Below are 11,916 nucleotides of genomic sequence, written 5' to 3'. Positions count from 1 at the left end.
CAGCACTTCTTTATTCATTCACGCAAAGTGAGTCCCATTGCAGGGAGGGTAGTGTCAGGGAGCTGCTGCATCAAGTGCTCACTGTCTCAAGTGGGGAGATCTGTTGATTCGGCACCTGGGAGGGGGGCTTCAGTTTTCCAGCTGCCCAGGGTGCATTAGAACGTGACTCACTCTGACCTCCCTCCTTGCTGCCCATTCCAACTCTCCCCAGGAACACAGAAATGACCAGACGGCACATTAAACAGTGAAATCGCTTCTTTACTTGAAATCATTGGCTGACGGGCCAAGTGGAAGGGTCATACAAAACAGCCCCGACGCTTATCCATGATCAATAGTCCTCGCTTTATCGCGTGGAACCCGGACAAAATGAAATATCAATAAATAAAATTACTCCTCTTCAACTGAAGGCAGGAGTCTATTGCACAACCGAGCGCAGATTAGCAAGCTGAGAGCGCAGAGCTCCTCCAGGAAGTAACTCCTTCCTCGAGGAGCTGGAGTGGGGCTGGACAGGGACAGTTCCTCGCTTCGTGGCTCCAGTTCGGAGCTATTAAAATCCTGGAAAACCAGCTGCGGTTGGAGTCCAGAATACCCAAAACTGTCGCCCTCCACTCCCACTGCACTTGGTATGTCAATTCTACTCTTTATAACAGTAGACTTTGTGTGTGTGTGTTTGTGCACACGCGCGTGTGTGTCTGTCTGTCTGTCTGAGAGATGAAATGGTTGAATCTGACACAAAAATAAATTATTGCATGCTTGTCTTGCTTTGAAACTTCTTGCATTAGGGAGGGTCAAACAGCAAGTTACAGCTGGCAATGGGTGCCCTCCCTCTCTAATATGTGCACACAGCTGATTGCAGTACTGCATCACTTTAAATTCTCCATCAGAACATGTTAACCTTCCTGAGTCCTTGTAAACTTGGTGGTGTGCGTGAGAGCTGATCACGACAAAACCACCAGTCGCCCCATGCTATTGAGGAACTGTCAAACATTACCCTGTTGGCACGACGTTCTGCAGGGTCTATATTATTAACGTGGCACCACGGATTGGACCAAATCTGACAGCATCCTTTCCCATTCAGCCAGCTGTCTCGCTGACTGCTTTGACAACCTCGTAAGCCTTTAGGAAGTGGGCCTGATGAGGTAGTCTATCAAATCAAACAGAAAAGTGGCAGAAAATAGTAATCATAACTGACAGCAAGGGGAGCCACGCCATCGAACCCGTACGGATTGCAGTAGATCGCGTGCTTGAGAAAGCAACAATGCCCGAAGACAAGATGTGCAGACTGCAAAACCCAAACGGCTCACAGGACCAGAGCCAGTCACTCGGTTTCCCTCCCTCTCTCTCCGCAGGCCTGCTGAGTTTCTCCAACATTAGCTGCCTTCTCTTCAGATCTCCAGCTGCTCTTCGCATTGCTTCGACTTAGCGAAGGAGCTGCGGTGACTTTCAAGAAACGAGCACGCTCGATCCAGGTCAATTGCAACTGGGAGGGCGATGGGAATGTTTGAAGCAGGAGGCCTTGAACGGGGCGACGGAGAAAATAATCCCCCTCAAACTGATTTCCCTCCTACGTCACAATCGAGAGATTACCACCCAAGGGAGCAGTCCCCAGCCAGATACAATAGTGACAGTGACAACTGCCAACAGGACACCTCCAATGTCCAGGACACCCTCCACGGAAACATAGAGGGGTGCGGAAAATGCCACCCTCCCCAGCCACGTTTCACAAACCTGCCCCGAATGGTTATAAATATGTGCCCCAGCACCCGTTTCCTCTGGTCGAGGTCGAGTGCCCCCCCCCCCACCCCCCACCCGCATGGAAATGCCAACACGTTGCCCAATTGTCAGCCGAGGTAGGTCAGGATTCCACCACCACACTCCCCTGAAAGTGAGGTCTGGCACATGATACCATCCCCCACCCCCCTTCCAGGGGAAGGCACCCCTTGGCAAAGTCATTTTGAGCAGCGACTGGCAACTGATTGGGACTGCCGTGCCATCTCTGAGTATTGAAGGCTCAGGATCATCTCTGTCTCGCGCACGCACGCACGCATGCACACACACACACGCACGCACACACACACACGCATGCACACACACGCACGCACGCACGCACACACACACTCAGATCCAACTCAACCGCTTTCTGAATGAAAAACAGAAACTGTTAGCCTTCTGAGGAAGGGTGACTGAACCTGAAATGTTCACATCATTTACCTCCTCCCTCACCTCCCCCCACCCCCCCCACAACTCTGTCTCTCTCTCTCTCTCTCTCTCTCTCTCTCCACAGACCTGCTGAGTTCACTCCGCCGTCTCAAATTTCCAGGATACACCGTCCTCGCTTTCCCATCAAATCACTTCCAGGCTCCCTCGAAAGTACAGACTGGCCCCTTCCCCGTGTGCCAGGGCATGGGGTGGCTCCGAACCCGGATGCCCGAGTTCCTCTCAGCTGTTGGCTCACAGTAGACAGAAGGGCAACGTAGGCAAAAGGGCAGAGGAGCAAGTCTTCACTGCCAAGAGGTGGAGGTGTGTTTTGTTGGAAGGGGGGTGGGGGGGGGACACGCAGGGTTGAGTGGGCTCCTAGTGCTGCCCGGCCTCCCGTATCCGACAGGCGACTGCCGTGACCAGTGCAGCGCCCTTGCCACTGCCGTCTTCGGACTGGACGTACGACACCTCGCATCGGGGAGCCAAGCGCGCCACTGTCTCGTGCATGGTCGAGGAGAAGCTGGGAACGGAGGAGAGGGAGGTCAGCTTGTGACGGAACCCAGATCCCAGTCCCGCCCCACATGCCAGAAGAGGAAAACCCAGGGGCCAAATCAGAGAAGGATTCCGCAAAAACCGAAACAGGAATGTGGCATATAACCCGAGTATCAGTGTCGATGGCTGTTGGACTGATGACCAATTGGCGCAGAGACCCAATCAGTTTCCCTCACATCTCTTTCGGAAGGGAAATCTGCCATCCTTACCTGGTCTGGCCTGCACGTGACTCCAGACCTAACTCTCTATGAAGAGGATGTGGATGCTCGCTTAATCCCAGCGATGGGTGTCTCTGAAATTCCATCCCCCAGACAGCAGTTCGTTTGGAAGGGGACCGAATGGAGGTAACCCAAGGAGGAAAACAGTGTCCTGGAGGTCTACAGCACAGGAAAAGACCCTTCGGCCCATCTAGTCTGTGCCAACCACCTCACTTTTTTAATCCCCGTTTCCCCAGCACGTGGCGCGTAGCCTTGGCATGGTGAGTGCCCATTGGAATTCTCCTTCGATGAGGGTTTCTGCCTCCACCCCCCCCCCCCGACCCCCGACTCCTTACAGCCAGTGAAGTCCAGATTCCCCACCAGCCTCTAAGGGAAGACATTATTCCTTAAGGCCCCCTCTAAACCTCCAGCCCCTTCCCTTAAATCTAAGCTTCCACCCTCCCCACCCCCACACCCGGTCACTGCACCCTCCACCGAGGGGAAAAGGCTCCTCCCTCTGTCTCCCCACCGATACCCTCACCATTTTATCCTCCCGACGTGACCCTCCTCGATCTCCTCTGCTCTAAGGGAAACAAGCCCTCCAGTCTGTCCCAATCTCTCAAGAACTGAAACTCTCCAGTTACCCCACCCCCCCACCCCCCCCCCCGCTCGCCAAGCAAGGCCCCATCCTGGGAAATCTCCCTCTGCTCCCTCTCCCCTCTCCCAGTGCTATCACATCCCTCCTATAACATGGATACCAGAACTGCCCACAATACTCTCGCTGTGTGACCTCACCCACGTTGTATACAGCTCCCAGCCAAACCCTCCCTGCTCTTACGCCTCGGTTAATAAAGAGAAGCATCCCATAATCCTTCTGAAAGACTTTATCGCCCCGTCGCCCACCTGAAGGGATCAATGTAAATGCACACCAAGCTCCCTCTGCCCCTCAAGGGTCCTACTTTCCATCGTGTATTCCCTTTCCGTGTATGAATGGACACTGCTCTGCTTTTGCCCTGGGGTGGAAGGGACATTTCCCACAGCTCTGCTGGCAACCGTGTACCAACAGGTAACATTGAATACAGACAGCACCAGAGCAGGCTTAACACGTCACCTGGGAGAGATACGCACCGTCAGGATGTTCCATCACGGTCTGCTTTCTCAAGCAGACAGAGACACACCAAAATCTCGTCTTTTATCTCCCAGGAGTTTAAACAGACCTTCATTAGCAACGTCGGAGCACATCCATTAAATCGTCAAGATTATAAAACCACTCAGGCTGCAAAGTTCCCACCCACTCCTCAATTCTAACCTTCGATCTCGAACTGGTTTTATAGTCTTGTCCACAAACCTCCCTTGGTAAACAGTTACACCCTGCTCCTTTCCGTGTTGTCCTTGCTGTCTGTTTTGACCATTTCGGATGGTATGGGATTCCCAGATCCTGCAGGGAGGGTTCCTCACTTGTTTCCCCTCTCAATCGATTTGAACAAAAAATATTGATCAAATCGACCTCCTGGGTCTGATCAACCTTTGGCATCACTGGCACAAGAGCTCAGGAGCAGACGGAGTGTTTGCTCAGTGGGCCAAGGAGTGGCAGGTGGGGGTTTAATGCAGATAAACGCGAGCTGCTGCACTGTGGGACGATAAACCAGGACAGGACTTACACAGGTAACAGGAGGGCCCTGGGAAGCATTGCTAGACAGGGATTCAGGCCCATGATTCCCTGAAAAAAGACAGGGTGGTGAAGGCGGCATTTGGCACACTTGCCTTCATTGGTCAGTGCATTGAGAATCGGAGTAGAGACATCATGTTAGAATCCCTGAGAAGGCCAGTTTTGGAATACGATGTACAGTGCTGGTCACCCGGCTACAGGAAGGATATCATTGTGGGCGGCACGGTGGTACAGTGGTTAGCACTGCTGCCTCGCAGCGTCAGAGACCCGGGTTCAATTCCCGCCTCAGGCGACTGACTGTGTGGAGTTTGCACGTTCTCCCCGTGTCTGCGTGGGTTTCCTCCGGGTGCTCCGGTTTCCTCCCACAGTCCAAAGATGTGCAGGTCAGGTGAATTGGCCATGCTAACTTGTCCGTTGTGTTAGGTAAGGGGTAAATGTAGGGGTATGGGTGGGTTGCGCTTCGGCGGGGCGGTGTGGACTTGTTGGGCCGAAGGGCCTGTTTCCACACTGTAAGTAATCTAATCTAAATCTAATCTAATCTAATCTAATCATTAAATTGGAAAGGGTGCAAAAATATTTACAAAGATGTTACTGATTCTGGAGGGTTTGAGTTAGACAAATAGGCTGGGACTGTTTTTCCCTGGAGGATGAGAAGCAACCTTATAGAAATTTATAAAATCATCACAGACATAGGTACTGTGAATAGCCAAACATCTATTTTGTCCAGGGTATTGAAGACTAAAACAGAGAGGGGCATACGGTGAAGGTGAGAGGGGAAAGACTTATAAAGGGCAACTTTTTCACACAGAAGGTGGTATGTGCATGGAGTGAGCTGCCAGAAGAAGTGGTAGGGGCTGGTACAATGACAGCATTTAAAAGACATCTGGATGCGAAGGGTATGAGCCAAATGCAGGCAAATGTTAAAAATCACACAACGCCAGTTTATAATCCAACAGGTTTAATCGGAAGCATGAACTTTCGGAGCGACGCTCCTTCATCAGGTAGTTGTGGAGGACACAAATGTAAGACACAGACTTTATAGCAAAAGTTTACAGTGTGATGTAACTGAAATTATATATTGAAAAACACCTTGATTGTTTGTTAAGTCTCTCATCTGTTAGAGTGACCATGTTCGTTTCACCTCTTTCGGATATAAATCACAATACTTTTTTTTAAGAAGTCACATCCTCAGGTTCACTTTAACAATTGGTGTTAGCCCAGATTATGTGTTGAAGGTGTTATCTGGACTGACACCGATTGTTAAAGTTAACCTGAGAATGTAACTTTTAAAAAAAACGTTTCGTGATTTACATATGGAAGAAGTGAAACTAACATGGTCACTCTAACAGATGAGAGACTTTACAAACAGCCAATCGATTTTTCAATGTATAATTTCCGTTACATCACACTGTAAACTTTTGCTATAAATTCTGTGTTACGATCGAGCCCTCCACAACCACCTGATGAAGGAGCGTCGCTCCGAAAGCTAGTGTGCTTCCAATTAAACCTGTCGGACTATAACCTGGTGTTGTGTGATTTTTAACTTTGTCCACCCCTGTCCGACACCGGCATCTCCAAATTATGGCAGGCAAATGGGATTAGTTTAGTTTGGCAAGGCTGGTCAGCTTTAACAATTTGGGCTGAAGGGTTTGTTGCTGTCCTGGGTGATTCTATGAGAGGACAGTAAATAAAGCTCTGGGCTTTATTAACAGGGGCACAGCCCCTGTGATAATATACATTGTTAACTATGGGTGACACAGAGCCGAAATGTTGACTCTGCACCCTCTATCTCCCCCCAACAAATGCTGAGTTTCTCCAGCAATTCCTGGTTTCATTTCAGAATTTCAACATTCCCTGAAACTGAACTGAAATTGTCCGGGCAAGGGATGCAAAGCGCGTCCCTCCAAGCTGTGACCCTGGATTATCAGTGGAGTGAGCTCCCCCCCCCAACCCACCAATGCCACTTACACTCAGCTGTCTGCTACCTAACCCGGAAAAGAGGTGGCGAGCTGCTCAGCGCGGACTCACTGTGGGTGCAGTTTGTAAAGGGTGCCATCCATCCCCACGGTGACCCGGAGACGCTCCAGATTCCTGTTCTCCCGGATCTTGTCCACCACAGCGGCCAATCCTGCTCCACAGAGCTGAGCGGCCCGTCGCGATACCACACCACACACCTCCTTGACAATGATGCTGTCGTCACACGTACTCTGCAGCCCCAGTTTTTGCAGGATTGCTCGGACCTGCAGTAGCGCCAAGCGATCGCTGCAACAGAGCACAGAGAGGATTAGCACACTCAAGCAGATGACCATCAACAACATTACTAATCAGTATCAACTTTCGTCAATACCAACATTCGTCAATGTCCACATTTTCCAATACCGACATTCGCCCATACCGACATTCGCCAACACCGACATTCGCCAACACCGACATTCGCCAACACCGACATTCGCCCATACCGACATTCGCCCATACCGACATTCGCCAACACCGACATTCGCCAACACCGACATTCGCCAACACAGACATTCGCCAACACCGACATTCGCCAATACCGACATTCGCCAACACCGACACTAGCCCATACCGACATTCGCCAATACCGACATTCGCCAACACCGACATTCGCCCATACCGACATTCGCCCATACCGACATTCGCCAATACCGACACTCGCCCACACCGACACTCGCCCACACCGACATTCACCAACACCGACATTCACCAACACCGACATTCGCCCATACCGACATTCGCCCATACCGACATTCGCCAATACCGACACTCGCCCACACCGACATTCGCCAACACCGACATTCGCCAACACCGACATTCACCCATACCGACATTCGCCAACACCGACATTCGCCCATACCGACATTCGCCCATACCGACACTCGCCCATACCGACACTCGCCCACACCGACATTCGCCAACACCGACATTCGCCAACACCGACATTCGCCAACACCGACATTCGCCAACACCGACATTCGCCCATACCGACATTCGCCAACACAGACATTCGCCAACACCGACATTCGCCCATACCGACATTCACCCATACCGACATTCGCCAACACCGACATTCGCCAACACCGACATTCGCCCATACCGACATTCGCCCATACCGACATTCGCCAACACAGACATTCGCCAACACAGACATTCGCCAATACCGACATTCGCCAACACCGACACTAGCCCATACCGACATTCGCCAATACCGACATTCGCCAACACCGACATTCGCCCATACCGACATTCGCCCATACCGACATTCGCCCATACCGACACTCGCCCACACCGACACTCGCCCACACCGACATTCACCAACACCGACATTCACCAACACCGACATTCGCCCATACCGACATTCGCCCATACCGACATTCGCCAATACCGACATTCGCCAACACCGACATTCGCCAACACCGACATTCGCCCATACCGACATTCGCCAACACCGACATTCGCCAACACCGACATTCGCCCATACCGACATTCGCCCATACCGACACTCGCCAATACCGACACTCGCCAATACCGACACTCGCCAATACCGACACTCGCCAATACCGACACTCGCCCACACCGACATTCGCCAACACCGACAATCGCCAACACCGACATTCGCCCATACCGACATTCACCCATACCGACATTCGCCAACACCGACATTCGCCAACACCGACATTCGCCCATACCGACATTCGCCCATACCGACATTCGCCCATACAGACATTCGCCAACACCGACATTCGCCAATACCGACATTCGCCCATACCGACATTCGCCCATACCGACATTCGCCAACACCGACATTCGCCAACACCGACATTCGCCAACACCGACATTCGCCCATACCGACATTCGCCAACACCGACATTCGCCCATACCGACATTCGCCCATACCGACATTCGCCCATACCGACATTCGCCAACACCGACATTCGCCCATACCGACATTCGCCCATACCGACATTCACCCATACCGACATTCGCCAATACCGACATTCGCCAACACCGACATTCGCCCATACCGACATTCGCCCATACCGACATTCACCCATACCGACATTCGCCAACACCGACATTCGCCAACACCGACATTCGCCCATACCGACATTCGCCCATACCGACATTCGCCCATACAGACATTCGCCAACACCGACATTCGCCAATACCGACATTCGCCCATACCGACATTCGCCCATACCGACATTCGCCCATACCGACATTCGCCAACACCGACATTCGCCAACACCGACATTCGCCAACACCGACATTCGCCAACACCGACATTCGCCCATACCGACATTCGCCAACACCGACATTCGCCCATACCGACATTCGCCCATACCGACATTCGCCCATACCGACATTCGCCAACACCGACATTCGCCCATACCGACATTCACCCATACCGACATTCGCCAATACCGACATTCGCCAACACCGACATTCGCCCACACCGACATTCGCCCACACCGACATTCGCCCACACCGACATTCGCCCATACCGACATTCGCCAATACCGACATTCGCCACCACCGACATTCGCCAACACCGACATTCACCCATACCGACATTCACCCATACCGACATTCGCCAACACCGACATTCGCCCATACCGACATTCGCCAATACCGACATTCGCCCACACCGACATTCGCCCATACCGACATTCGCCGATACCGACATTCGCCAACACCGACATTCACCCATACCGACATTCGCCAATACCGACATTCGCCAACACCGACATTCGCCCACACCGACATTCGCCCACACCGACATTCGCCCATACCGACATTCGCCAATACCGACATTCGCCACCACCGACATTCGCCACCACCGACATTCACCCATACCGACATTCACCCATACCGACATTCGCCAACACCGACATTCGCCCATACCGACATTCGCCAATACCGACATTCGCCAACACCGACATTCGCCCACACCGACATTCGCCCACACCGACATTCGCCCACACCGACATTCGCCCATACCGACATTCGCCAATACCGACATTCGCCACCACCGACATTCGCCACCACCGACATTCACCCATACCGACATTCACCCATACCGACATTCGCCAACACCGACATTCGCCCATACCGACATTCGCCCATACCGACCTTCGCCAATACCGACATTCGCCCACACCGACATTCGCCCGTACCGACATTCGCCAATACCGACATTCGCCAACACCGACATTCGCCAACACCGACACTCGCCAACACCGACACTCGCCAACACCGACACTCGCCAACACCGACATTCACCCATACCGACATTCGCCAACACCGACATTCACCCATACCGACATTCGCCCACACCGACATTCGCCCACACCGACATTCGCCAACACCGACATTCGCCAACACCGACATTCACCCATACCGACACTCGCCAACACCGACATTCACCCATACCGACATTCGCCAACACCGACATTCACCCATACCGACATTCACCCATACCGACATTCGCCCATACCGACATTCGCCCACACCGACATTCGCCAACACCGACATTCGCCAACACCGACATTCACCCATACCGACACTCGCCCATACCGACATTCGCCCATACCGACATTCGCCAACACCGACATTCGCCAATACCGACATTCGCCAACACCGACACTCGCCAACACCGACACTCGCCCATACCGACATTCACCCATACCGACATTCACCCATACCGACATTCGCCAACACCGACATTCGCCCATACCGACATTCGCCCACACCGATATTCACCCACACCGACATTCACCCACACCGACATTCGCCCACACCGACATTCGCCCACACCGACATTCGCCCACACCGACATTCGCCCACACCGACATTCGCCCACACCGACATTCGCCCACACCGACACTCGCCAACACCGACATTCGCCCACACCGACATTCGCCCACACCGACATTCGCCAATACCGACATTCGCCAATACCGACACTCGCCAATACCGACACTCGCCAACACCGACAATTGGCAACACCGACATTCGCCCATACCAACATTCGCCCATACCGACATTCACCCATACCGACACTCGCCCATTCCGACATTCACCAATATCGACATTCGCCCATACCGACACTCACCCATACCGACATTCACCAATATCGACATTCGCCAACATTCGCCAATACCGACATTCGCCAACACCGACATTCGCCCATACCGACATTCGCCCACACCGACATTCGCCAACACCGACATTCACCCATACCGACATTCGCCAACACCGACATTCGCCAACACCGACACTCGCCCATACCGACACTCGCCCATACCGACACTCGCCCATACCGACACTCGCCCATACCGACACTCGCCCATACCGACACTCGCCCATACCGACACTCGCCCATACCGACACTCGCCCATACCGACATTCACCAATATCGACATTCGCCAACATTCGCCAATACCGACATTCGCCAACACCGACATTCACCCATACCGACATTCGTCCATACCGACATTCGCCCATAGCAACATTCCCCAACACCGACATTCACCAACACCGACATTCGCCAACACCGACAATTGGCAACACCGACATTCGCCCATACTGACATTCGCCCACACCGACACTCGCCAACACCGACACTCGCCAACACCGACATTCACCCATACCGACATTCACCCATACCGACATTCGCCCACACCGACATTCGCCAACACCGACATTCGCCAACACCGACATTCGCCAACACCGACATTCGCCAACACCGACATTCGCCAACACCGACATTCGCCAACACCGACATTCACCCATACCGACACTCGCCCATACCGACATTCGCCCATACCGACATTCGCCAACACCGACATTCGCCAACACCGACATTCGCCAATACCGACATTCGCCAACACTGACATTCACCCATACCGACATTCGCCAACACCGACATTCGCCAACACCGACACTCGCCCATACCGACACTCGCCCATACCGACACTCGCCCATACCGACACTCGCCCATACCGACACTCGCCCATACCGACACTCGCCCATACCGACACTCGCCCATACCGACACTCGCCCATACCGACACTCGCCCATACCGACATTCACCAATATCGACATTCGCCAACATTCGCCAATACCGACATTCGCCAACACCGACATTCACCCATACCGACATTCGTCCATACCGACATTCGCCCATAGCAACATTCCCCAACACCGACATTCACCAACACCGACATTCGCCAACACCGACAATTGGCAACACCGACATTCGCCCATACTGACATTCGC

General features: G+C 52.9%; 1 protein-coding gene across 1 annotated transcript in view; it reads right to left on the bottom strand.

The window, feature by feature from the left end:
• Nucleotides 1-237: 237 nt before the first annotated feature.
• LOC122542992 (hexokinase-2-like) overlaps nucleotides 238-11,916 on the bottom strand; it is a 55,237-nt gene continuing 43,558 nt past the window's right edge. The window contains exons 16-17 of the mRNA XM_087984280.1: nucleotides 6,646-6,879; nucleotides 238-2,719 (exon numbers count right to left, since the gene is read on the bottom strand). Coding sequence (XP_087840406.1) covers nucleotides 2,575-2,719; nucleotides 6,646-6,879 — 379 coding nt within the window. The 3' untranslated portion in view covers nucleotides 238-2,574. The remainder of the gene's footprint in view (nucleotides 2,720-6,645; nucleotides 6,880-11,916) is intronic.

This window comes from Chiloscyllium plagiosum, unplaced genomic scaffold (assembly GCF_037043375.1).
Source record: "Chiloscyllium plagiosum isolate Xiang-an unplaced genomic scaffold, Cpla_swu_hap1 HiC_scaffold_48, whole genome shotgun sequence".
Taxonomy (NCBI): Eukaryota; Metazoa; Chordata; class Chondrichthyes; order Orectolobiformes; family Hemiscylliidae; genus Chiloscyllium; species Chiloscyllium plagiosum.
This window is presented reverse-complemented; position numbering and strand designations above follow the sequence as displayed.